The 22,500-nt window shown below is 48.8% G+C and overlaps 1 protein-coding gene, 37 non-coding genes and 1 pseudogene across 38 annotated transcripts in view; 28 read left to right on the top strand and 11 right to left on the bottom strand.

The window, feature by feature from the left end:
• The window catches only part of LOC131441163 (5S ribosomal RNA), a 119-nt gene extending 6 nt beyond the window's left edge, over positions 1–113 (top strand). Inside the window, exon 1 of the ribosomal RNA XR_009231838.1 lies at positions 1–113. This exon is cut by the window's left edge and continues 6 nt beyond it. This is a non-coding gene — a ribosomal RNA (5S ribosomal RNA).
• Positions 114–409: 296 nt separating this feature from the next.
• Positions 410–528, top strand: LOC131441024 (5S ribosomal RNA). The gene has a single exon (XR_009231702.1). It is a non-coding gene; the product is annotated as a 5S ribosomal RNA (ribosomal RNA).
• A 124-nt stretch (positions 529–652) lies between these two features.
• Positions 653–845, bottom strand: LOC131441944 (U2 spliceosomal RNA). Its single transcript, XR_009232534.1, has one exon. It is a non-coding gene; the product is annotated as a U2 spliceosomal RNA (small nuclear RNA).
• Positions 846–1,153: 308 nt separating this feature from the next.
• LOC131476485 (5S ribosomal RNA) lies at positions 1,154–1,272 on the top strand. The gene has a single exon (XR_009242854.1). It is a non-coding gene; the product is annotated as a 5S ribosomal RNA (ribosomal RNA).
• A 296-nt stretch (positions 1,273–1,568) lies between these two features.
• Positions 1,569–1,687, top strand: LOC131441238 (5S ribosomal RNA). The gene has a single exon (XR_009231910.1). It is a non-coding gene; the product is annotated as a 5S ribosomal RNA (ribosomal RNA).
• Positions 1,688–1,805: 118 nt separating this feature from the next.
• LOC131442625 (U2 spliceosomal RNA) lies at positions 1,806–1,998 on the bottom strand. The gene has a single exon (XR_009233193.1). It is a non-coding gene; the product is annotated as a U2 spliceosomal RNA (small nuclear RNA).
• Positions 1,999–2,306: 308 nt separating this feature from the next.
• LOC131440910 (5S ribosomal RNA) lies at positions 2,307–2,425 on the top strand. Its single transcript, XR_009231592.1, has one exon. It is a non-coding gene; the product is annotated as a 5S ribosomal RNA (ribosomal RNA).
• Positions 2,426–2,561: 136 nt separating this feature from the next.
• On the bottom strand, positions 2,562–2,754 carry LOC131441945 (U2 spliceosomal RNA). Its single transcript, XR_009232535.1, has one exon. It is a non-coding gene; the product is annotated as a U2 spliceosomal RNA (small nuclear RNA).
• Positions 2,755–3,062: 308 nt separating this feature from the next.
• LOC131441164 (5S ribosomal RNA) lies at positions 3,063–3,181 on the top strand. Its single transcript, XR_009231839.1, has one exon. It is a non-coding gene; the product is annotated as a 5S ribosomal RNA (ribosomal RNA).
• A 296-nt stretch (positions 3,182–3,477) lies between these two features.
• On the top strand, positions 3,478–3,596 carry LOC131441056 (5S ribosomal RNA). The gene has a single exon (XR_009231733.1). It is a non-coding gene; the product is annotated as a 5S ribosomal RNA (ribosomal RNA).
• Positions 3,597–3,892: 296 nt separating this feature from the next.
• On the top strand, positions 3,893–4,011 carry LOC131441480 (5S ribosomal RNA; annotated as a pseudogene).
• Positions 4,012–4,128: 117 nt separating this feature from the next.
• On the bottom strand, positions 4,129–4,321 carry LOC131441946 (U2 spliceosomal RNA). The gene has a single exon (XR_009232536.1). It is a non-coding gene; the product is annotated as a U2 spliceosomal RNA (small nuclear RNA).
• A 308-nt stretch (positions 4,322–4,629) lies between these two features.
• On the top strand, positions 4,630–4,748 carry LOC131441165 (5S ribosomal RNA). Its single transcript, XR_009231840.1, has one exon. It is a non-coding gene; the product is annotated as a 5S ribosomal RNA (ribosomal RNA).
• A 296-nt stretch (positions 4,749–5,044) lies between these two features.
• On the top strand, positions 5,045–5,163 carry LOC131441025 (5S ribosomal RNA). The gene has a single exon (XR_009231703.1). It is a non-coding gene; the product is annotated as a 5S ribosomal RNA (ribosomal RNA).
• Positions 5,164–5,287: 124 nt separating this feature from the next.
• LOC131441947 (U2 spliceosomal RNA) lies at positions 5,288–5,480 on the bottom strand. Its single transcript, XR_009232537.1, has one exon. It is a non-coding gene; the product is annotated as a U2 spliceosomal RNA (small nuclear RNA).
• Positions 5,481–5,788: 308 nt separating this feature from the next.
• On the top strand, positions 5,789–5,907 carry LOC131441167 (5S ribosomal RNA). The gene has a single exon (XR_009231842.1). It is a non-coding gene; the product is annotated as a 5S ribosomal RNA (ribosomal RNA).
• Positions 5,908–6,203: 296 nt separating this feature from the next.
• LOC131441026 (5S ribosomal RNA) lies at positions 6,204–6,322 on the top strand. Its single transcript, XR_009231704.1, has one exon. It is a non-coding gene; the product is annotated as a 5S ribosomal RNA (ribosomal RNA).
• A 124-nt stretch (positions 6,323–6,446) lies between these two features.
• Positions 6,447–6,639, bottom strand: LOC131441948 (U2 spliceosomal RNA). The gene has a single exon (XR_009232538.1). It is a non-coding gene; the product is annotated as a U2 spliceosomal RNA (small nuclear RNA).
• A 308-nt stretch (positions 6,640–6,947) lies between these two features.
• On the top strand, positions 6,948–7,066 carry LOC131441168 (5S ribosomal RNA). Its single transcript, XR_009231843.1, has one exon. It is a non-coding gene; the product is annotated as a 5S ribosomal RNA (ribosomal RNA).
• Positions 7,067–7,362: 296 nt separating this feature from the next.
• LOC131441027 (5S ribosomal RNA) lies at positions 7,363–7,481 on the top strand. Its single transcript, XR_009231705.1, has one exon. It is a non-coding gene; the product is annotated as a 5S ribosomal RNA (ribosomal RNA).
• A 124-nt stretch (positions 7,482–7,605) lies between these two features.
• LOC131441949 (U2 spliceosomal RNA) lies at positions 7,606–7,798 on the bottom strand. Its single transcript, XR_009232539.1, has one exon. It is a non-coding gene; the product is annotated as a U2 spliceosomal RNA (small nuclear RNA).
• A 308-nt stretch (positions 7,799–8,106) lies between these two features.
• On the top strand, positions 8,107–8,225 carry LOC131476488 (5S ribosomal RNA). Its single transcript, XR_009242856.1, has one exon. It is a non-coding gene; the product is annotated as a 5S ribosomal RNA (ribosomal RNA).
• A 296-nt stretch (positions 8,226–8,521) lies between these two features.
• LOC131441239 (5S ribosomal RNA) lies at positions 8,522–8,640 on the top strand. Its single transcript, XR_009231911.1, has one exon. It is a non-coding gene; the product is annotated as a 5S ribosomal RNA (ribosomal RNA).
• A 296-nt stretch (positions 8,641–8,936) lies between these two features.
• On the top strand, positions 8,937–9,055 carry LOC131476489 (5S ribosomal RNA). Its single transcript, XR_009242857.1, has one exon. It is a non-coding gene; the product is annotated as a 5S ribosomal RNA (ribosomal RNA).
• Positions 9,056–9,173: 118 nt separating this feature from the next.
• LOC131441951 (U2 spliceosomal RNA) lies at positions 9,174–9,366 on the bottom strand. Its single transcript, XR_009232541.1, has one exon. It is a non-coding gene; the product is annotated as a U2 spliceosomal RNA (small nuclear RNA).
• A 308-nt stretch (positions 9,367–9,674) lies between these two features.
• LOC131441028 (5S ribosomal RNA) lies at positions 9,675–9,793 on the top strand. Its single transcript, XR_009231706.1, has one exon. It is a non-coding gene; the product is annotated as a 5S ribosomal RNA (ribosomal RNA).
• Positions 9,794–9,917: 124 nt separating this feature from the next.
• LOC131441952 (U2 spliceosomal RNA) lies at positions 9,918–10,110 on the bottom strand. Its single transcript, XR_009232542.1, has one exon. It is a non-coding gene; the product is annotated as a U2 spliceosomal RNA (small nuclear RNA).
• A 308-nt stretch (positions 10,111–10,418) lies between these two features.
• On the top strand, positions 10,419–10,537 carry LOC131441169 (5S ribosomal RNA). Its single transcript, XR_009231844.1, has one exon. It is a non-coding gene; the product is annotated as a 5S ribosomal RNA (ribosomal RNA).
• Positions 10,538–10,833: 296 nt separating this feature from the next.
• Positions 10,834–10,952, top strand: LOC131441030 (5S ribosomal RNA). The gene has a single exon (XR_009231708.1). It is a non-coding gene; the product is annotated as a 5S ribosomal RNA (ribosomal RNA).
• A 124-nt stretch (positions 10,953–11,076) lies between these two features.
• LOC131441953 (U2 spliceosomal RNA) lies at positions 11,077–11,269 on the bottom strand. Its single transcript, XR_009232543.1, has one exon. It is a non-coding gene; the product is annotated as a U2 spliceosomal RNA (small nuclear RNA).
• Positions 11,270–11,422: 153 nt separating this feature from the next.
• Positions 11,423–19,369, top strand: LOC131475882 (protein NYNRIN-like). Its single transcript, XM_058654245.1, has 2 exons — positions 11,423–17,166; positions 17,197–19,369. The coding sequence occupies exons 1-2, from the start codon at positions 14,544–14,546 to the stop codon at positions 18,306–18,308; spliced, it is 3,735 nt and encodes a 1,244-aa protein (XP_058510228.1). The 5' UTR covers positions 11,423–14,543; the 3' UTR covers positions 18,309–19,369.
• Positions 19,370–19,585: 216 nt separating this feature from the next.
• LOC131441170 (5S ribosomal RNA) lies at positions 19,586–19,704 on the top strand. The gene has a single exon (XR_009231845.1). It is a non-coding gene; the product is annotated as a 5S ribosomal RNA (ribosomal RNA).
• A 296-nt stretch (positions 19,705–20,000) lies between these two features.
• Positions 20,001–20,119, top strand: LOC131441031 (5S ribosomal RNA). Its single transcript, XR_009231709.1, has one exon. It is a non-coding gene; the product is annotated as a 5S ribosomal RNA (ribosomal RNA).
• A 296-nt stretch (positions 20,120–20,415) lies between these two features.
• LOC131441282 (5S ribosomal RNA) lies at positions 20,416–20,534 on the top strand. The gene has a single exon (XR_009231951.1). It is a non-coding gene; the product is annotated as a 5S ribosomal RNA (ribosomal RNA).
• A 296-nt stretch (positions 20,535–20,830) lies between these two features.
• LOC131477816 (5S ribosomal RNA) lies at positions 20,831–20,949 on the top strand. Its single transcript, XR_009244136.1, has one exon. It is a non-coding gene; the product is annotated as a 5S ribosomal RNA (ribosomal RNA).
• A 296-nt stretch (positions 20,950–21,245) lies between these two features.
• Positions 21,246–21,364, top strand: LOC131477055 (5S ribosomal RNA). The gene has a single exon (XR_009243410.1). It is a non-coding gene; the product is annotated as a 5S ribosomal RNA (ribosomal RNA).
• A 124-nt stretch (positions 21,365–21,488) lies between these two features.
• Positions 21,489–21,681, bottom strand: LOC131442460 (U2 spliceosomal RNA). The gene has a single exon (XR_009233033.1). It is a non-coding gene; the product is annotated as a U2 spliceosomal RNA (small nuclear RNA).
• A 308-nt stretch (positions 21,682–21,989) lies between these two features.
• Positions 21,990–22,108, top strand: LOC131477411 (5S ribosomal RNA). The gene has a single exon (XR_009243750.1). It is a non-coding gene; the product is annotated as a 5S ribosomal RNA (ribosomal RNA).
• Positions 22,109–22,404: 296 nt separating this feature from the next.
• Positions 22,405–22,500, top strand: part of LOC131476490 (5S ribosomal RNA) — a 119-nt gene continuing 23 nt past the window's right edge. The window contains exon 1 of the ribosomal RNA XR_009242858.1: positions 22,405–22,500. This exon is cut by the window's right edge and continues 23 nt beyond it. This is a non-coding gene — a ribosomal RNA (5S ribosomal RNA).

A 22,500-nucleotide genomic window follows, 5' to 3' on the forward strand; every position in this document is an offset into this window, starting at 1 on the left:
GGCCATACCACCCTGAGCACGCCCGATCTCGTCTGATCTCGGAAGCTAAGCAGGGTCGGGCCTGGTTAGTACTTGGATGGCAGACCGCCTGGGAATACCAAGTGCTGTAAGCTTTTACACTGCTGCTTCCTTACAAGAAACATGGGCTTGCAATTACGTTGACGCACGGGCACATGTTAACGTCCTTCTAGTTTCAGCCTTGGATGTCGCTCTGCAAGCACGTGAGAAGCTTGGAGATGGGGAGCAGCTTACCCATCTCGGTGTAGCTTCCTAATACTGGAATAGAGTGTAGCAGGTAGTGGAGATAAAGGCTCAAGTGCAGTGTGTTCGAAAGGCTGACTTTTGAGCTCCTCCACGAGCAGGGGGCCTTGCCTAGTCTATAAAAGGAGTCTGTGTCCCCAGCCCGTTGGCTTACGGCCATACCACCCTGAGCACGCCCCATCTCGTCTGATCTCGGAAGCTAAGCAGGGTCGGGCCTGGTTAGTACTTGGATGGGAGACCGCCTGGGAATACCAGGTGCTGTAAGCTTTTACACTGCTGCTTCCTTACAAGAAACATGGGCTTGCAATTACGTTGACGCACGGGCACGGGCACAGGCACACGTTAACGTCCTTCTAGTTCCAGCCTTGCTTTGGTTTTCACAGAAAAAAGAGAATGGTGCACCGTTCCTGGTGGCACTGCAATGCCAGGTCAATGCAAGGAGTGAAGAGAGCAAGCCCCAGTTTTCACCTCCCAATGCTCAAAAATGCATTTAATATTTAATCCCCATATAGAGGACATATCAGATATTAAACTGATAAGAACAGATACTACACTTGATCTTAGCCAAAAGGCCGAGAAGCGATGGCCCACAAGTGTCTGGGGCCAACTCAAGATCTTGGCACACAAGTTAATTGTTGTGGTGCCATGTTTTTTAAGTGCGCATAACAAAGGCTGCTGCTGATCACCTCCGCCCCAAGGTGATCTAAGTGCACCTCTGAGCCTTGACGGACAGCTGCTTGACATTTGACACACTCAAAGGGCGCGGCCATACAGCAAAGCCCACCAAAAACAACTTAAACTCTTGAACGTTCGAAAGGCTGACCTTTGAGCTCCTCCATGAGCAGGGGGCCTTGCCTAGTCTATAAAAGGAGTCTGTGTCCCCAGCCCGCCGGCTTACGGCCATACCACCCTGAGCACGCCCGATCTCGTCTGATCTCGGAAGCTAAGCAGGGTCGGGCCTGGTTAGTACTTGGATGGGAGACCGCCTGGGAATACCAGGTGCTGTAAGCTTTTACACTGCTGCTTCCTTACAAGAAACATGGGCTTGCAATTACGTTGACGCACGGGCACACGTTAATGTCCTTCTAGTTTCAGCCTTGGATGTCGCTCTGCAAGCATGTGAGAAGCTTGGAGATGGGGAGCAGCTTACACATCTCGGTGTAGCTTCCTAATACTGGAATAGAGTGTAGCAGGTAGTGGAGATAAAGGCTCAAGTTTAGTGTGTTCGAAAGGCTGACTTTTGAGCTCCTCCACGAGCAGGGGGCCTTGCCTAGTCTATAAAAGGAGTCTGTGTCCCCGGCCCCTGGGCTTACGGCCAAACCACCCTGAGCACGCTCGATCTCGTCTGATCTCGGAAGCTAAGCAGGGTCGGGCCTGTTTAGTACTTGGATGGGAGACCGCCTGGGAATGCCAGGTGCTGTAAGCTTTTACACTGCTGCTTCCTTACAAGAAACATGGGCTTGCAATTACGTTGACGCACGGGCACAGGCACACGTTAACGTCCTTCTAGTTCCAGCCTTGCTTTGGTTTTCACAGAAAAAAGAGAATGGTGCACCGTTCCTGGTGGCACTGCAATGCCAGGTCAATGCAAGGAGTGAAGAGAGCAAGCCCCAGTTTTCACCTCCCAATGCTCAAAAATGCATTTAATATTTAATCCCCATATAGAGGACATATCAGATATTAAACTGATAAGAACAGAAACTACACTTGATCTTAGCCAAAAGGCCGAGAAGCGATGGCCCACAAGTGTCTGGGGCCAACTCAAGATCTTGGCACACAAGTTACTTGTTGTGGTGCCATGTTTTTTAAGTGCGCATAACAAAGGCTGCTGCTGATCACCTCCGCCCCAAGGTAATCTAAGTGCACCTCTGAGCCTTGACGGACAGCTGCTTGACATTTGACACACTCAAAGGGCGCGGCCATACAGCAAAGCCTACCAAAAACAACTTAAACTCTTGAACGTTCGAAAGGCTGACCTTTGAGCTCCTCCACAGGCAGGGGGCCTTGCCTAGTCTATAAAAGGAGTCTGTGTCCCCAGCCCGTCGGCTTACGGCCATGCCACCCTGAGCACGCCCGATCTCGTCTGATCTCGGAAGCTAAGCAGAGTCGGGCCTGGTTAGTACTTGGATGGGAGACCGCCTGGGAATACCAGGTGCTGTAAGCTTTTACACTGCTGCTTCCTTACAAGAAACATGGGCTTGCAATTACGTTGACGCACGGGCACGGGCACAGGCACGGGCACAGGCACACGTTAACGTCCTTCTAGTTCCAGCCTTGCTTTGGTTTTCACAGAAAAAAGAGAATGGTGCACCGTTCCTGGTGGCACTGCAATGCCAGGTCAATGCAAGGAGTGAAGAGAGCAAGCCCCAGTTTTCACCTCCCAATGCTCAAAAATGCATTTAATATTTAATCCCCATATAGAGGACATATCAGATATTAAACTGATAAGAACAGATACTACACTTGATCTTAGCCAAAAGGCCGAGAAGCGATGGCCCACAAGTGTCTGGGGCCAACTCAAGATCTTGGCACACAAGTTACTTGTTGTGGTGCCATGTTTTTTAAGTGCGCATAACAAAGGCTGCTGCTGATCACCTCCGCCCCAAGGTGATCTAAGTGCACCTCTGAGCCTTGACGGACAGCTGCTTGACATTTGACACACTTAAAGGGCGCGGCCATACAGCAAAGCCCACCAAAAACAACTTAAACTCTTGAACGTTCGAAAGGCTGACCTTTGAGCTCCTCCACGAGCAGGGGGCCTTGCCTAGTCTATAAAAGGAGTCTGTGTCCCCAGCCCGTCGGCTTACGGCCATACCACCCTGAGCACGCCCGATCTCGTCTGATCTCGGAAGCTAAGCAGGGTCGGGCCTGGTTAGTACTTGGATGGCAGACCGCCTGGGAATACCAAGTGCTGTAAGCTTTTACACTGCTGCTTCCTTACAAGAAACATGGGCTTGCAATTACGTTGACGCACGGGCACATGTTAACGTCCTTCTAGTTTCAGCCTTGGATGTCGCTCTGCAAGCACGTGAGAAGCTTGGAGATGGGGAGCAGCTTACCCATCTCGGTGTAGCTTCCTAATACTGGAATAGAGTGTAGCAGGTAGTGGAGATAAAGGCTCAAGTGCAGTGTGTTCGAAAGGCTGACTTTTGAGCTCCTCCACGAGCAGGGGGCCTTGCCTAGTCTATAAAAGGAGTCTGTGTCCCCGGCCCCTTGGCTTACGGCCAAACCACCCTGAGCACGCTCGATCTCGTCTGATCTCGGAAGCTAAGCAGGGTCGGGCCTGTTTAGTACTTGGATGGGAGACCGCCTGGGAATACCAGGTGCTGTAAGCTTTTACACTGCTGCTTCCTTACAAGAAACATGGGCTTGCAATTACGTTGACGCACGGGCACACGTTAACGTCCTTCTAGTTTCAGCCTTGGATGTCGCTCTGCAAGCACATGAGAAGCTTGGAGATGGGCAGCAGCTTACCCATCTCGATGTAGCTTCCTATTACTGGAATATAGTGTAGCAGGTAGTGGAGATAAAGGCTCAAGTGCAGTGTGTTCGAAAGGCTGACTTTTGAGCTCCTCCACGAGCAGGGGGCCTTGCCTAGTCTATAAAAGGAGTCTGTGTCCCCAGCCCGTCGGCTTACGGCCATACCACCCTGAGCACGCCCCATCTCGTCTGATCTCGGAAGCTAAGCAGGGTCGGGCCTGGTTAGTACTTGGATGGGAGACCGCCTGGGAATACCAGGTGCTTTTACACTGCTGCTTCCTTACAAGAAACATGGGCTTGCAATTACGTTGACGCACGGGCACGGGCACAGGCACACGTTAACGTCCTTCTAGTTCCAGCCTTGCTTTGGTTTTCACAGAAAAAAGAGAATGGTGCACCGTTCCTGGTGGCACTGCAATGCCAGGTCAATGCAAGGAGTGAAGAGAGCAAGCCCCAGTTTTCACCTCCCAATGCTCAAAAATGCATTTAATATTTAATCCCCATATAGAGGACATATCAGATATTAAACTGATAAGAACAGATACTACACTTGATCTTAGCCAAAAGGCCGAGAAGCGATGGCCCACAAGTGTCTGGGGCCAACTCAAGATCTTGGCACACAAGTTACTTGTTGTGGTGCCATGTTTTTTAAGTGCGCATAACAAAGGCTGCTGCTGATCACCTCCGCCCCAAGGTGATCTAAGTGCACCTCTGAGCCTTGACGGACAGCTGCTTGACATTTGACACACTTAAAGGGCGCGGCCATACAGCAAAGCCCACCAAAAACAACTTAAACTCTTGAACGTTCGAAAGGCTGACCTTTGAGCTCCTCCACGAGCAGGGGGCCTTGCCTAGTCTATAAAAGGAGTCTGTGTCCCCAGCCCGTCGGCTTACGGCCATACCACCCTGAGCACGCCCGATCTCGTCTGATCTCGGAAGCTAAGCAGGGTCGGGCCTGGTTAGTACTTGGATGGCAGACCGCCTGGGAATACCAAGTGCTGTAAGCTTTTACACTGCTGCTTCCTTACAAGAAACATGGGCTTGCAATTACGTTGACGCACGGGCACATGTTAACGTCCTTCTAGTTTCAGCCTTGGATGTCGCTCTGCAAGCACGTGAGAAGCTTGGAGATGGGGAGCAGCTTACCCATCTCGGTGTAGCTTCCTAATACTGGAATAGAGTGTAGCAGGTAGTGGAGATAAAGGCTCAAGTGCAGTGTGTTCGAAAGGCTGACTTTTGAGCTCCTCCACGAGCAGGGGGCCTTGCCTAGTCTATAAAAGGAGTCTGTGTCCCCAGCCCGTTGGCTTACGGCCATACCACCCTGAGCACGCCCCATCTCGTCTGATCTCGGAAGCTAAGCAGGGTCGGGCCTGGTTAGTACTTGGATGGGAGACCGCCTGGGAATACCAGGTGCTGTAAGCTTTTACACTGCTGCTTCCTTACAAGAAACATGGGCTTGCAATTACGTTGACGCACGGGCACGGGCACAGGCACACGTTAACGTCCTTCTAGTTCCAGCCTTGCTTTGGTTTTCACAGAAAAAAGAGAATGGTGCACCGTTCCTGGTGGCACTGCAATGCCAGGTCAATGCAAGGAGTGAAGAGAGCAAGCCCCAGTTTTCACCTCCCAATGCTCAAAAATGCATTTAATATTTAATCCCCATATAGAGGACATATCAGATATTAAACTGATAAGAACAGATACTACACTTGATCTTAGCCAAAAGGCCGAGAAGCGATGGCCCACAAGTGTCTGGGGCCAACTCAAGATCTTGGCACACAAGTTACTTGTTGTGGTGCCATGTTTTTTAAGTGCGCATAACAAAGGCTGCTGCTGATCACCTCCGCCCCAAGGTGATCTAAGTGCACCTCTGAGCCTTGACGGACAGCTGCTTGACATTTGACACACTTAAAGGGCGCGGCCATACAGCAAAGCCCACCAAAAACAACTTAAACTCTTGAACGTTCGAAAGGCTGACCTTTGAGCTCCTCCACGAGCAGGGGGCCTTGCCTAGTCTATAAAAGGAGTCTGTGTCCCCAGCCCGTCGGCTTACGGCCATACCACCCTGAGCACGCCCGATCTCGTCTGATCTCGGAAGCTAAGCAGGGTCGGGCCTGGTTAGTACTTGGATGGCAGACCGCCTGGGAATACCAAGTGCTGTAAGCTTTTACACTGCTGCTTCCTTACAAGAAACATGGGCTTGCAATTACGTTGACGCACGGGCACATGTTAACGTCCTTCTAGTTTCAGCCTTGGATGTCGCTCTGCAAGCACGTGAGAAGCTTGGAGATGGGGAGCAGCTTACCCATCTCGGTGTAGCTTCCTAATACTGGAATAGAGTGTAGCAGGTAGTGGAGATAAAGGCTCAAGTGCAGTGTGTTCGAAAGGCTGACTTTTGAGCTCCTCCACGAGCAGGGGGCCTTGCCTAGTCTATAAAAGGAGTCTGTGTCCCCAGCCCGTTGGCTTACGGCCATACCACCCTGAGCACGCCCCATCTCGTCTGATCTCGGAAGCTAAGCAGGGTCGGGCCTGGTTAGTACTTGGATGGGAGACCGCCTGGGAATACCAGGTGCTGTAAGCTTTTACACTGCTGCTTCCTTACAAGAAACATGGGCTTGCAATTACGTTGACGCACGGGCACGGGCACAGGCACACGTTAACGTCCTTCTAGTTCCAGCCTTGCTTTGGTTTTCACAGAAAAAAGAGAATGGTGCACCGTTCCTGGTGGCACTGCAATGCCAGGTCAATGCAAGGAGTGAAGAGAGCAAGCCCCAGTTTTCACCTCCCAATGCTCAAAAATGCATTTAATATTTAATCCCCATATAGAGGACATATCAGATATTAAACTGATAAGAACAGATACTACACTTGATCTTAGCCAAAAGGCCGAGAAGCGATGGCCCACAAGTGTCTGGGGCCAACTCAAGATCTTGGCACACAAGTTACTTGTTGTGGTGCCATGTTTTTTAAGTGCGCATAACAAAGGCTGCTGCTGATCACCTCCGCCCCAAGGTGATCTAAGTGCACCTCTGAGCCTTGACGGACAGCTGCTTGACATTTGACACACTTAAAGGGCGCGGCCATACAGCAAAGCCCACCAAAAACAACTTAAACTCTTGAACGTTCGAAAGGCTGACCTTTGAGCTCCTCCACGAGCAGGGGGCCTTGCCTAGTCTATAAAAGGAGTCTGTGTCCCCAGCCCGTCGGCTTACGGCCATACCACCCTGAGCACGCCCGATCTCGTCTGATCTCGGAAGCTAAGCAGGGTCGGGCCTGGTTAGTACTTGGATGGCAGACCGCCTGGGAATACCAAGTGCTGTAAGCTTTTACACTGCTGCTTCCTTACAAGAAACATGGGCTTGCAATTACGTTGACGCACGGGCACATGTTAACGTCCTTCTAGTTTCAGCCTTGGATGTCGCTCTGCAAGCACGTGAGAAGCTTGGAGATGGGGAGCAGCTTACCCATCTCGGTGTAGCTTCCTAATACTGGAATAGAGTGTAGCAGGTAGTGGAGATAAAGGCTCAAGTGCAGTGTGTTCGAAAGGCTGACTTTTGAGCTCCTCCACGAGCAGGGGGCCTTGCCTAGTCTATAAAAGGAGTCTGTGTCCCCAGCCCGTTGGCTTACGGCCATACCACCCTGAGCACGCCCCATCTCGTCTGATCTCGGAAGCTAAGCAGGGTCGGGCCTGGTTAGTACTTGGATGGGAGACCGCCTGGGAATACCAGGTGCTGTAAGCTTTTACACTGCTGCTTCCTTACAAGAAACATGGGCTTGCAATTACGTTGACGCACGGGCACGGGCACAGGCACACGTTAACGTCCTTCTAGTTCCAGCCTTGCTTTGGTTTTCACAGAAAAAAGAGAATGGTGCACCGTTCCTGGTGGCACTGCAATGCCAGGTCAATGCAAGGAGTGAAGAGAGCAAGCCCCAGTTTTCACCTCCCAATGCTCAAAAATGCATTTAATATTTAATCCCCATATAGAGGACATATCAGATATTAAACTGATAAGAACAGATACTACACTTGATCTTAGCCAAAAGGCCGAGAAGCGATGGCCCACAAGTGTCTGGGGCCAACTCAAGATCTTGGCACACAAGTTAATTGTTGTGGTGCCATGTTTTTTAAGTGCGCATAACAAAGGCTGCTGCTGATCACCTCCGCCCCAAGGTGATCTAAGTGCACCTCTGAGCCTTGACGGACAGCTGCTTGACATTTGACACACTCAAAGGGCGCGGCCATACAGCAAAGCCCACCAAAAACAACTTAAACTCTTGAACGTTCGAAAGGCTGACCTTTGAGCTCCTCCATGAGCAGGGGGCCTTGCCTAGTCTATAAAAGGAGTCTGTGTCCCCAGCCCGCCGGCTTACGGCCATACCACCCTGAGCACGCCCGATCTCGTCTGATCTCGGAAGCTAAGCAGGGTCGGGCCTGGTTAGTACTTGGATGGGAGACCGCCTGGGAATACCAGGTGCTGTAAGCTTTTACACTGCTGCTTCCTTACAAGAAACATGGGCTTGCAATTACGTTGACGCACGGGCACACGTTAATGTCCTTCTAGTTTCAGCCTTGGATGTCGCTCTGCAAGCATGTGAGAAGCTTGGAGATGGGGAGCAGCTTACACATCTCGGTGTAGCTTCCTAATACTGGAATAGAGTGTAGCAGGTAGTGGAGATAAAGGCTCAAGTTTAGTGTGTTCGAAAGGCTGACTTTTGAGCTCCTCCACGAGCAGGGGGCCTTGCCTAGTCTATAAAAGGAGTCTGTGTCCCCGGCCCCTGGGCTTACGGCCAAACCACCCTGAGCACGCTCGATCTCGTCTGATCTCGGAAGCTAAGCAGGGTCGGGCCTGTTTAGTACTTGGATGGGAGACCGCCTGGGAATGCCAGGTGCTGTAAGCTTTTACACTGCTGCTTCCTTACAAGAAACATGGGCTTGCAATTACGTTGACGCACGGGCACACGTTAACGTCCTTCTAGTTTCAGCCTTGGATGTCGCTCTGCAAGCACGTGAGAAGCTTGGAGATGGGCAGCAGCTTACCCATCTCGATGTAGCTTCCTAATACTGGAATATAGTGTAGCAGGTAGTGGAGATAAAGGCTCAAGTGCAGTGTGTTCGAAAGGCTGACTTTTGAGCTCCTCCACGAGCAGGGGGCCTTGCCTAGTCTATAAAAGGAGTCTGTGTCCCCAGCCCGTCGGCTTACGGCCATACCACCCTGAGCACGCCCGATCTCGTCTGATCTCGGAAGCTAAGCAGGGTCGGGCCTGGTTAGTACTTGGATGGGAGACCGCCTGGGAATACCAGGTGCTGTAAGCTTTTACACTGCTGCTTCCTTACAAGAAACATGGGCTTGCAATTACGTTGACGCACGGGCACAGGCACACGTTAACGTCCTTCTAGTTCCAGCCTTGCTTTGGTTTTCACAGAAAAAAGAGAATGGTGCACCGTTCCTGGTGGCACTGCAATGCCAGGTCAATGCAAGGAGTGAAGAGAGCAAGCCCCAGTTTTCACCTCCCAATGCTCAAAAATGCATTTAATATTTAATCCCCATATAGAGGACATATCAGATATTAAACTGATAAGAACAGATACTACACTTGATCTTAGCCAAAAGGCCGAGAAGCGATGGCCCACAAGTGTCTGGGGCCAACTCAAGATCTTGGCACACAAGTTACTTGTTGTGGTGCCATGTTTTTTAAGTGCGCATAACAAAGGCTGCTGCTGATCACCTCCGCCCCAAGGTAATCTAAGTGCACCTCTGAGCCTTGACGGACAGCTGCTTGACATTTGACACACTCAAAGGGCGCGGCCATACAGCAAAGCCTACCAAAAACAACTTAAACTCTTGAACGTTCGAAAGGCTGACCTTTGAGCTCCTCCACAGGCAGGGGGCCTTGCCTAGTCTATAAAAGGAGTCTGTGTCCCCAGCCCGTTGGCTTACGGCCATACCACCCTGAGCACGCCCCATCTCGTCTGATCTCGGAAGCTAAGCAGGGTCGGGCCTGGTTAGTACTTGGATGGGAGACCGCCTGGGAATACCAGGTGCTGTAAGCTTTTACACTGCTGCTTCCTTACAAGAAACATGGGCTTGCAATTACGTTGACGCACGGGCACGGGCACAGGCACACGTTAACGTCCTTCTAGTTCCAGCCTTGCTTTGGTTTTCACAGAAAAAAGAGAATGGTGCACCGTTCCTGGTGGCACTGCAATGCCAGGTCAATGCAAGGAGTGAAGAGAGCAAGCCCCAGTTTTCACCTCCCAATGCTCAAAAATGCATTTAATATTTAATCCCCATATAGAGGACATATCAGATATTAAACTGATAAGAACAGATACTACACTTGATCTTAGCCAAAAGGCCGAGAAGCGATGGCCCACAAGTGTCTGGGGCCAACTCAAGATCTTGGCACACAAGTTACTTGTTGTGGTGCCATGTTTTTTAAGTGCGCATAACAAAGGCTGCTGCTGATCACCTCCGCCCCAAGGTGATCTAAGTGCACCTCTGAGCCTTGACGGACAGCTGCTTGACATTTGACACACTTAAAGGGCGCGGCCATACAGCAAAGCCCACCAAAAACAACTTAAACTCTTGAACGTTCGAAAGGCTGACCTTTGAGCTCCTCCACGAGCAGGGGGCCTTGCCTAGTCTATAAAAGGAGTCTGTGTCCCCAGCCCGTCGGCTTACGGCCATACCACCCTGAGCACGCCCGATCTCGTCTGATCTCGGAAGCTAAGCAGGGTCGGGCCTGGTTAGTACTTGGATGGCAGACCGCCTGGGAATACCAAGTGCTGTAAGCTTTTACACTGCTGCTTCCTTACAAGAAACATGGGCTTGCAATTACGTTGACGCACGGGCACATGTTAACGTCCTTCTAGTTTCAGCCTTGGATGTCGCTCTGCAAGCACGTGAGAAGCTTGGAGATGGGGAGCAGCTTACCCATCTCGGTGTAGCTTCCTAATACTGGAATAGAGTGTAGCAGGTAGTGGAGATAAAGGCTCAAGTGCAGTGTGTTCGAAAGGCTGACTTTTGAGCTCCTCCACGAGCAGGGGGCCTTGCCTAGTCTATAAAAGGAGTCTGTGTCCCCAGCCCGTTGGCTTACGGCCATACCACCCTGAGCACGCCCCATCTCGTCTGATCTCGGAAGCTAAGCAGGGTCGGGCCTGGTTAGTACTTGGATGGGAGACCGCCTGGGAATACCAGGTGCTGTAAGCTTTTACACTGCTGCTTCCTTACAAGAAACATGGGCTTGCAATTACGTTGACGCACGGGCACGGGCACAGGCACACGTTAACGTCCTTCTAGTTCCAGCCTTGCTTTGGTTTTCACAGAAAAAAGAGAATGGTGCACCGTTCCTGGTGGCACTGCAATGCCAGGTCAATGCAAGGAGTGAAGAGAGCAAGCCCCAGTTTTCACCTCCCAATGCTCAAAAATGCATTTAATATTTAATCCCCATATAGAGGACATATCAGATATTAAACTGATAAGAACAGATACTACACTTGATCTTAGCCAAAAGGCCGAGAAGCGATGGCCCACAAGTGTCTGGGGCCAACTCAAGATCTTGGCACACAAGTTACTTGTTGTGGTGCCATGTTTTTTAAGTGCGCATAACAAAGGCTGCTGCTGATCACCTCCGCCCCAAGGTGATCTAAGTGCACCTCTGAGCCTTGACGGACAGTGTAATGGCATATTACATGCACACAGACGTTTCTTTAGGTCACACAAGGTTCAGTGGATAGTTGTTTCCTGGGTCACACGAGGTGTAGCGGGCAATTATGAGTTTCCCGTTTTATCTCAAGGTCCCTGTCCTCCCTAGAAACTCCCTGTTCTCTATTGATATCTGCTCGTTCTCACAACACCTTATTGGCATCATATCAGACAACTACTCTGACGAATATCCTGTTTCTATATCACGTACACATATTGCTGAAGACATGTTTATATACGCCTTGTTTCTCTCTGCTCAGTGTTGTTCACTTTGCAGACTCTTCGACTCTGTAAACTGTGCTCCTCTGGTTGCAACTCAGATTAAATCAACTTGCTTGTATTCATCCGACTCAGTTCTCGTGCTTCATCTCACTCACAAAAGTTCCCATAACAATTTGGTGTCAGAAGTGGGATCGTCTGAGAGTCCGTTGGGATCAAAAGGACGCCGGCAGTGCACACCTGGAATCCAGGAGATCTTCCTCTACCTCCAACCAAGTATTCAGAGAGAGGGGACCGGCGATCCAATTGATTGACTGACTGGCTCCACGACGATCCAAGATAAAGCTAACGTCCGATTGAGACGGTGAGATGTTGACTTTCCAAATTCCAAATTTACCAATGATTCATGAATAATGATAATGATTCTGTAATCAATAGAGATAACTTCTTTTTTTATGTATTTTCTGAGTCTGTGGATACTTGCATTACTGCTGGTCATCATTTTCCATTGTTTACTTCCTTTTTGTTTTGGAACTTGACACGGAACTGTCATGTTGTAGGTTTTGATTGAAGGGGTTTATGCCCTTGAAATTGAAACTGAGTTTGTAGGTATAGGTTTTTATAACCTGATACTGAGTTTGTAGGTATAGGTTTTTATAACCTGATACTGAGTTTGTAGGTATAGGTTTTCATAACCTGATACTGAGATTGTAGGTACAGATTTTTATAATCTGATACTGAGTTGTAGGTACAGATCTTTATGGTCTGATACTGAAGTAGGTGAGAACTTTCCACTCTCACTGAGGTAGGTGAGAACGTTCCATTCTCACTGAAGTTAGGTGTGGGTTATAGGCGTCAAAGACCTACACCTAGGATTATTTACTAGAAGTCAGGGACTTACCGGTAGACAGGGTCTATACGAGGTAAATAATCAAAAGAGTCAGGGACTCTTGGTAAAAAGGAAACATGGGTACCCAAGGAAGTAAACAAGCGAAAAATGATCCGGACAGTCCAATTATTCTGGCCATGAAACAAAAATATGGGGATCAAAGTGTTGAATGTTTGAATTACTGGGTGACAAATCATGGATTCCCAGAAGGGGGATCGTTGAGCAAAAATCAACTGAAAAAAATTACGTGAAAGTCTTGAGAAAGAAAGACAGACAATTATGAGCAAAAAGAGAGTGAAAAGTGATAAAATGAGAGAGATTGAAAAAAATGAAGGATGTCTGAAAAAGTGGGAAGATGAATGTGAAACGAGAGAAAGGAGACAAGTGTGCAAAATGATAACATGTATGAAAGTCGATAAGAAAGACAAAGAAAGTGATTTTGAACCTAAGAGTAAAAAGAATTCTCTCTATCCTAAACTGACAGGGTGCGGTCAGAGCTCTCTGGTTGATGACGCTTCCTGGTCCCTCCCTCGAAGACAACCCCCTCCCAAGGCAATGGCTCCGCCTTCGGTTCCTCCTCCATACAACGCCTCATCTGCCATGTCATCACCGATGTCATCCACATCCTCTTTTATGAACACTCCCTCACCAGGCTCCAGTGTCCTCACTTCCTCCTCCCTCTCCCCTCCAATTGCAGCACGCACCAGACAACAATCAGATTCAGCTTTTACGATGCCAATGGTGCAAGTTATGGGTCCGGATGGAAATCCAGGTTTTGTCTACCGCCCATGGACAACTCAGGACCTGATTGATGCAGCATCACACCTCCCAAAGCCTGCACAAGGTGGCGCCGCCATGGCACGAGCCTATGTTCAGTTCATCAAAGACTTCACACCAACCTCAGGCGAAATCCAGAGAGTCATGATGAAATACATGAAACCATCTGATTTCTCCAAGGTGAAAGACATTTTCCAAAGAGATGGCGACTACAGACCCCAAGCGGTGAATTGGGACACTAATGACATGCTGACCATGCATACAAATGCCTGCAGGACAAGAAAGACGCTGAAAAAAAAAAAAAAAGAAAAGAAAAGACACTGAACACAGAGCTATGTTAACTATGCTCTCCCTGAACAAGTTGCAGTACCATCAACTCAACCACTTCCAGTTCAGCATTACGGTGTTTCACAACGAGGAGGAAGAGGCATGCAGAGAGGACGCAGGCCATGGCAAGGAGAGAGATCAGGTCCAAGAATGGGACCGCCACCAGGCTACGATGTGTGCTTCCTGTGTGGCAATAAAGGACATTGGGCAAAGGATTGCACACAATTCCGAGGCCGAGGCAGAGGAAGAGGTGCTCCACCTAGAGGCAGAAATGACCGTTGGCAACAATCATCTGACTGATCTGAGAGACGAGGGAGGGGAGGACCGGATGCGTGCGTCACCCAGACAGCCTACCCTGAACCTTCAGAAAAGGGGAGTGAGAATGACACACACACATACACCACTCACACGCTTACATCGCAGCAACAACACCAACTACTCACAGAGACTATTGAAGTTTTACAGAGAAAATCTGACTTTAAACCTATAGGAACATACACCATGTATGATGACTCAATGGTGCAGAAACTGCCCACTATGATTTTGAATGTTGCAGGAAAAGATGTTACATTTATGGTTGACTCGGGTGCAACACGCACAGTGTTAAAATACTCTGAAATACCTAAGGCCAAACTCAGTGGCAATTTCATGTATTCCATTGGTGCATGTGGAACAACAGTCAAAGAAAACTATACATCTCCAACTACGTGTTCTCATCCTGAACCATTTACTAAAGTAAAGCACTCATTTTTGCTTTCCCACGTCTGTCCTTTCAACTTGTTAGGACGAGACCTGATGATGGCTTTTGGCATCGACTTATTTCGACACCAGAAGGAGTTAAAGTTGTGAGACGAACAACTCCACCCAATCCTGAAGCCTATATAATGGCTAAGTATCAACCTGATTTAATCTCCTCACTGCTCTACATATACCAATGGAAAGTTGAGAGTGTTTTGGCTCTATCTCTGACTGAACGTGCACATGCACTGGTTAGCCCAACTGCAGTTTTCATGCAGCCTGAGGCACTCCATTGCACGTCACACGTGACAACTGACCTTGACAGAGACTATGAAACTGAATGGTGGACTGACATCAACGATACTCTACTGACTGACTCTCTCTACTGGACAGACCTACGATGTGCACTTTCTGTCAGCTTAACAGCTGAACAACAACAATTTTTTCTGATTAACGATTCACATCCACATATTTCGCTTTCCAAAGGACAAACTGATCAATGGAGATATTTAGGTCCATGGACAAAATCATGCATTGAGCTCAAAGATTGGCAATCTACACCCGACCCACATGTGTCGTACTCGCCAAAGGGGGGTGTTTTCAAAACTGCATGCAAATTAACCGTGGCTGCTCTGAAATCTGTCTACTTGTTAGACCACAATCTTGATAAAACCGAACACATACACCAAATGCTCTCCGCAGAACAGATCCATCCAGCCCTTGCACGAGTCCCACCCAAATTGTGGGCACAAGGCAAATATGATGTAGGTCTCATAAAAAATTGTGAACCTGTAATAGTCACTCCTAAGTCTGACTACAGGCCAAAACGAGTTCAGTACCCTCTGCGTCCGGAAGCCGTCGAAGGCATTAAACCTGTTTTTAAATCCTTATTGGAAGCTGGTGTTATTATCCCATGTGATAACTCACCTGTCTGCACTCCTATTTTTCCAGTTCAAAAAGCTAGAGAACCACCAACCCTACCCGAGTGGCGATTTGTTCAAGACTTAAAAGCAGTTAATGCAGCTGTTCATGCCAGAACACCAAGTGTTCCTAACCCGTACACTTTGCTTTCACAAGTCCCATCTTCTGCTAAGTGGTTTTCAGTTGTTGATCTATCAAATGCATTTTTCAGTGTTCCTGTTCACAAGGATTCTCAGTACTGGTTTGCATTCCAGTTCAACGGGAAAGGTTATACTTTCACCCGTTTATGTCAGGGTTTCACTGAATCACCAACAATCTACAATCGGGCTTTATGCGAATCATTGTCGCCTCTAGTGCTCTCTGATGGCACTGTGTTACTACAACATGTAGACGATCTTCTGATCTGCGCTCCAACTGAAAAACAATGCATAACTGACACTATCAAACTGCTCAAACATCTGGCAGAAGAAGGTCACAAAGCCAGCTTAAACAAGCTACAATTTGTCAAACAAGCTGTGACCTTCCTGGGTCACATAATTTCTGGTGAAGGCAAAACCATGTCTCCAAAACATATTGAAGCTATCCAAAAGATTCCAAAACCAATTACCCAACAACAAATGCTATCTTTCCTGGGGATGTGTTCCTACTGTCGCGCTTTTGTCCCTAATTTTTCTGAGGTTGAAAGACCCCTCAGGACCTTGTGTCACCAATCAGGCATGACCTCTCGCTCACAACTTGAGTGGACACCGGAAGCAGAAACTGCATTCCTAAACTTGAAACTTCAACTTCAGTCTCCTCCTACACTTGGACTTCCTGACCCAACCAAACCATTCACTCAGACCGTGGATGAACGTTCGGGTTGCATGACTTCTGTCCTCCTACAACCTCATGGTGACAGGCTTCGTCCTGTGGCATATTGCTTGGGTAAACTCGATCCTGTAGCAGCAGACATGCCAAAATGTCTCAGAGCTGTAGCAGCTGCTGAAAAAGCCCTTTTGGCCTCAAGAGATATAGTTGGCTACGCTCCTTTGACTCTCCTTGTGCCACATGCGGTCTCTTTGATCCTTTCTGAGCAGAAAACATCACACCTTTCGGCTGCTAGACACCTTAGGTATCATACGTGTCTTCTTGACATGCCTAATGTCACTCTTAAGAGGTGTACTGTTCTAAACCCTGCTACTCTGCTCCCTCTTCCACAGGATGGTGAGCCTCATGATTGCATGGCTGAACTTTCAGCATCTTGTTCTCCAAGACCTGATCTGACAGAAACGCCCTTGACAAATCCTGACCTTGTCCTCTATGTAGATGGCTCTGCTTCAAGAGACCCAGCTACAGGTCTCTGCCGTGTTGGTTTTGCTGTTTGTTCTGACTATGACGTGATGATGTCATCATCTCTTCCACCTCACTTCTCAGCTCAAGCTGCAGAACTTGTGGCCTTAACAACTGCCTGCCAATTAGCTAAGGGTAGATCTGTAAATATCTACACTGATTCCAGATATGCTTTTGGTGTTGTTCATGACTTTGGTGCACTTTGGAAACATAGAGGTTTTCTGAAATATGATGGCAAGCCCGTTTTGCATCACACACTCATTGCAGATCTCTTAGATGCCATCCTTCTTCCTTCTGCCATTTCTGTGTGTAAATGTGCTGCTCACACTAATGCCTCTGACCCAATTTCTACAGGTAACGCTCGAGCGGATGCAGCTGCGAAGGCAGCTTCTCTTCTCCCTTTGTTTGACTCTTCTGTATCACGTACTTTGGTTTCAGTTTCTTCTGACGTACCATCTTCCCTCAGTGCTGTTCAATCTTTTGCGTCTCCAAAAGATAAGCAACTTTGGAGAAACGCAGGTGCTTCATGTCATTATGGCATCTGGATAGGCCCCGACAACAACCCGTGTTTGCCTTCCCATTTCTTCCCTCACTATGCTAAATTGACGCATGGGTCTGACCATGCATCAAAAGGAGGGATGCAGCAAATGATTAATACATTTTGGTTCACAAAAGGGTTTTCTGCCTATGCTCAAAAACACTGCCAAGCCTGTGTTATCTGTGCTACTCACAATGTAGGCAGGGCAATCCAACCTTCCCAACAAGCTGCTCATCCTCAACCAACTCGACCTTTTGAGCATGTCATGATGGATTTTGTAGAACTAACTCCATCAGAAGGAAAGTCTCATTGTTTAGTGATGGTAGACATGTGGAGCAAATGGGTTGAAGTGTTCCCAGCCTCAAAACAATCTGCCTCAGTAGTAGCTAAAGCCCTTCTTACTGAAATCATTCCCAGATGGGGAATTCCAGCTAAAATCTCCAGTGATAATGGTAGCCATTTTGTTAATTCAGCTATCACTGAACTGAGCCTATACTTAGGCATTAACCTGAGAACACACTGTGCCTACCACCCAGCTAGTGGAGGTGCAGTAGAGAGGGAGAATGGAACACTAAAGAACAAGCTGGCCAAGTGTTGTGAAGACACAGGTCTTCCATGGACAAAAGCACTTCCTCTAGTGCTTATGTATATGAGAATGCGAAAACGAAACAGAACTAACTTGAGCCCCTTTGAGATTCTTTTTGCAACTCCTCCTTCTGTAGGTGTGGAAACTCCCCGATCTCCACCCCCATCAACAGCTCTTTGTGATCACAACACACTAACCTACTGTACCAATCTATCCAAACAGCTCTCTGATATAAAGAAACAGGTGATCGCAGCCCTCCCTGTTCCAGCCAGTGGTCCCCTGCACCAGCTCGAACCAGGTGACTTCGTGGTCGTAAAAGACTTCAGGAGGAAGTCGTGGAGGAACAGGAGGTGGCAAGGTCCGTTCCAGATCCTGCTGACAACCCACACTGCTGTGAAGGTCGCTGAGCGGGCTACCTGGATCCACGCCAGCCACTGCAGAAAGGTTCCAGCACCCCCTGCTGGTTCGACTGAAAAAAACTACAAACTCCGGAGGCTGCTAAGTAAGACTTTGCGTTCACAACAGGCACACAGGTGACCAAGGGCCCGAGGAAAGAAGACAACAAGTGGCGTGCAGACGTAGTTTCTGTGTCACCTTCGTGGGCGCAAGAAGACCTACACCACACCACACCCTACACCTGTTACAACATTTCACTGTCTTTATTTTTCACACAGTGACTCTCCCCATGCAAGTCTGTATATTTTTATGTGCTGTTTGTCCAGCTGTATTATTCCTATGGTTAAGAAAGTTGTGGGCTCCTTGTTCTCGTTGCAGATGGTGCGCTATCACATGCTTTCTGTCTCTGCTCCTGCTCCCCAGGTGACTTTGGATGACATAGCTGCTGCTTATGCCCTGACCGAGGACACGAGCACAGACGACTCACACACTGATGCTGACTCTGATGAATGTGTATAAAGGATTTTGTTTGACAGTAACCCAGTTCTCTCTTTGCTATGCTCTACTCAGGATGCTTTCATCCACAAAAACAGCTTGCAACTTTTAACTTAAGGTTTTCCATTGAATTGTATTCTGTGTGACGACTGATCGTAAACCAGTTGGAATGCTCAGTCTGAAGTTTTTGAATACTGTTCTTTTCTCCTATTTGATTGTCATCTGGGATTTTGTTGTGTTATATGATGTGTGCATATTTTGGTAATTCTATTGTTGATTGTGTTTTATTGGTTGTTTTTCTCTTCCTCGTTTATCCTTAAGGATAAAAAGGGGGGAAATGTAATGGCATATTACATGCACACAGACGTTTCTTTAGGTCACACAAGGTTCAGTGGATAGTTGTTTCCTGGGTCACACGAGGTGTAGCGGGCAATTATGAGTTTCCCGTTTTATCTCAAGGTCCCTGTCCTCCCTAGAAACTCCCTGTTCTCTATTGATATCTGCTCGTTCTCACAACACCTTATTGGCATCATATCAGACAACTACTCTGACGAATATCCTGTTTCTATATCACGTACACATATTGCTGAAGACATGTTTATATACGCCTTGTTTCTCTCTGCTCAGTGTTGTTCACTTTGCAGACTCTTCGACTCTGTAAACTGTGCTCCTCTGGTTGCAACTCAGATTAAATCAACTTGCTTGTATTCATCCGACTCAGTTCTCGTGCTTCATCTCACTCACAAAAGTTCCCATAACAACAGCTGCTTGACATTTGACACACTTAAAGGGCGCGGCCATACAGCAAAGCCCACCAAAAACAACTTAAACTCTTGAACGTTCGAAAGGCTGACCTTTGAGCTCCTCCACGAGCAGGGGGCCTTGCCTAGTCTATAAAAGGAGTCTGTGTCCCCAGCCCGTCGGCTTACGGCCATACCACCCTGAGCACGCCCGATCTCGTCTGATCTCGGAAGCTAAGCAGGGTCGGGCCTGGTTAGTACTTGGATGGCAGACCGCCTGGGAATACCAAGTGCTGTAAGCTTTTACACTGCTGCTTCCTTACAAGAAACATGGGCTTGCAATTACGTTGACGCACGGGCACATGTTAACGTCCTTCTAGTTTCAGCCTTGGATGTCGCTCTGCAAGCACGTGAGAAGCTTGGAGATGGGGAGCAGCTTACCCATCTCGGTGTAGCTTCCTAATACTGGAATAGAGTGTAGCAGGTAGTGGAGATAAAGGCTCAAGTGCAGTGTGTTCGAAAGGCTGACTTTTGAACTCCTCCACGAGCAGGGGGCCTTGCCTAGTCTATAAAAGGAGTCTGTGTCCCCAGCCCGTTGGCTTACGGCCATACCACCCTGAGCACGCCCCATCTCGTCTGATCTCGGAAGCTAAGCAGGGTCGGGCCTGGTTAGTACTTGGATGGGAGACCGCCTGGGAATACCAGGTGCTGTAAGCTTTTACACTGCTGCTTCCTTACAAGAAACATGGGCTTGCAATTACGTTGACGCACGGGCACACGTTAACGTCCTTCTAGTTTCAGCCTTGGATGTCGCTCGGCAAGCATGTGAGAAGCTTGGAGATGGGGAGCAGCTTACCCATCTCGGTGTAGCTTCCTAATACTGGAATAGAGTGTAGCAGGTAGAGGAGATAAAGGCTCAAGTTTAGTGTGTTCGAAAGGCTGACTTTTGAGCTCCTCCACGAGCAGGGGGCCTTGCCTAGTCTATAAAAGGAGTCTGTGTCCACGGCCCCTGGGCTTACGGCCAAGCCACCCTGAGCACGCTCGATCTCGTCTGATCTCGGAAGCTAAGCAGGGTCGGGCCTGTTTAGTACTTGGATGGGAGACCGCCTGGGAATACCAGGTGCTGTAAGCTTTTACACTGCTGCTTCCTTACAAGAAACATGGGCTTGCAATTACGTTGACGCACAGGCACACGTTAACGTCCTTCTAGTTTCAGCCTTGGATGTCGCTCTGCAAGCACGTGAGAAGCTTGGAGATGGGCAGCAGCTTACCCATCTCGATGTAGCTTCCTAATACTGGAATATAGTGTAGCAGGTAGTGGAGATAAAGGCTCAAGTGCAGTGTGTTCGAAAGGCTGACTTTTGAGCTCCTCCACGAGCAGGGGGCCTTGCCTAGTCTATAAAAGGAGTCTGTGTCCCCAGCCCGTCGGCTTACGGCCATACCACCCTGAGCACGCCCGATCTCGTCTGATCTCGGAAGCTCAGCAGGGTCGGGCCTGGTTAGTACTTGGATGGGAGACCGCCTGGGAATACCAGGTGCTGTAAGCTTTTACACTGCTGCTTCCTTACAAGAAACATGGGCTTGCAATTACGTTGACACACGGGCACACGTTAACGTCCTTCTAGTTTCAGCCTTGGATGTTGCTCTGCAAGCATGTGAGAAGCTTGGAGATGGGGAGCAGCTTACCCATCTCGGTGTAGCTTCCTAATACTGGAATAGAGTGTAGCAGGTAGTGGAGATAAAGGCTCAAGTGCAGTGTGTTCGAAAGGCTGACTTTTGAGCTCCTCCACGAGCAGGGGGCCTTGCCTAGTCTATAAAAGGAGTCTGTGTCCCCAGCCCGTCAGCTTACGGTCATACCACCCTGAGCACGCCCGATCTCGTCTGATCTCGGAAGCTAAGCAGGGTCGGGCCTGGTTAGTACTTGGATGGGAGACCGCCTGGGAATACCAGGTGCTGTAAGCTTTTACACTGCTGCTTCCTTACAAGAAACATGGGCTTGCAATTACGTTGACGCACGGGCACGGGCACAGGCACACGTTATCGTCCTTCTAGTTCCAGCCTTGCTTTGGTTTTCACAGAAAAAAGAGAATTGTGCACCATTCCTGGTGGCACTGCAATGCCAGGTCAATGCAAGGAGTGAAGAGAGCAAGCCCCAGTTTTCACCTCCCAATGCTCAAAAATGTATTTAATATTTAATCCCCATATAGAGGACATATCAGATATTAAACTGATAAGAACAGATACTACACTTGATCTTAGCCAAAAGGCCGAGAAGCGATGGCCCACAAGTGTCTGGGGCCAACTCAAGATCTTGGCACACAAGTTACTTGTTGTGGTGCCATGTTTTTTAAGTGCGCATAACAAAGGCTGCTGCTGATCACCTCCGCCCCAAGGTGATCTAAGTGCACCTCTGAGCCTTGACGGACAGCTGCTTGACATTTGACACACTCAAAGGGCGCGGCCATACAGCAAAGCCCACCAAAAACAACTTAAACTCTTGAACGTTCGAAAGGCTGACCTTTGAGCTCCTCCACGAGCAGGGGGCCTTGCCTAGTCTATAAAGGGAGTCTGTGTCCCCAGCCCGTCGGCTTACGGCCATACCACCCTGAGCACGCCCGATCTCGTCTGATCTCGGAAGCTAAGCAGGGTCGGGCCTGGTTAGTACTTGGATGGGAGACCGCCTTGGAATACCAGGTGCTGTAAGCTTTTACACTGCTGCTTCCTTACAAGAAACATGGGCTTGCAATTACGTTGACGCACGGGCACACGTTAACCTCCTTCTAGTTTCAGCCTTGGATGTCGCTCTGCAAGCACGTGAGAAGCTTGGAGATGGGCAGCAGCTTACCCATCTCGGTGTAGCTTCCTAATACTGTAATATAGTGTAGCAGGTAGTGGAGATAAAGGCTCAAGTGCAGTGTGTTCGAAAGGCTGACTTTTGAGCTCCTCCACGAGCAGGGGGCCTTGCCTAGTCTATAAAAGGAGTCTGTGTCCACAGCCTGTCGGCTTACGGCCATACCACCCTGAGCACGCCCGATCTCGTCTGATCTCGGAAGCTAAGCAGGGTCGGGCCTGGTTAGTACTTGGATGGGAGACCGCCT

This window comes from Solea solea, chromosome 16, assembly GCF_958295425.1.
Source record: "Solea solea chromosome 16, fSolSol10.1, whole genome shotgun sequence".
NCBI classification, from domain to species: Eukaryota; Metazoa; Chordata; class Actinopteri; order Pleuronectiformes; family Soleidae; genus Solea; species Solea solea.

What these genes read in the sequence shown, in the direction of transcription:
- LOC131475882 (XM_058654245.1), top strand. Translation starts at nt 14,544, where the DNA reads ATGGCTAAGTATCAACCTGATTTAATCTCCTCACTGCTCTACATATAC. An exon ending in GCAACTTTGGAGAAACGCAG is followed by an intron (nt 17,167 to 17,196) that starts GTGCTTCATGTC and finishes GCATCTGGATAG; the next exon opens with GCCCCGACAACAACCCGTGT.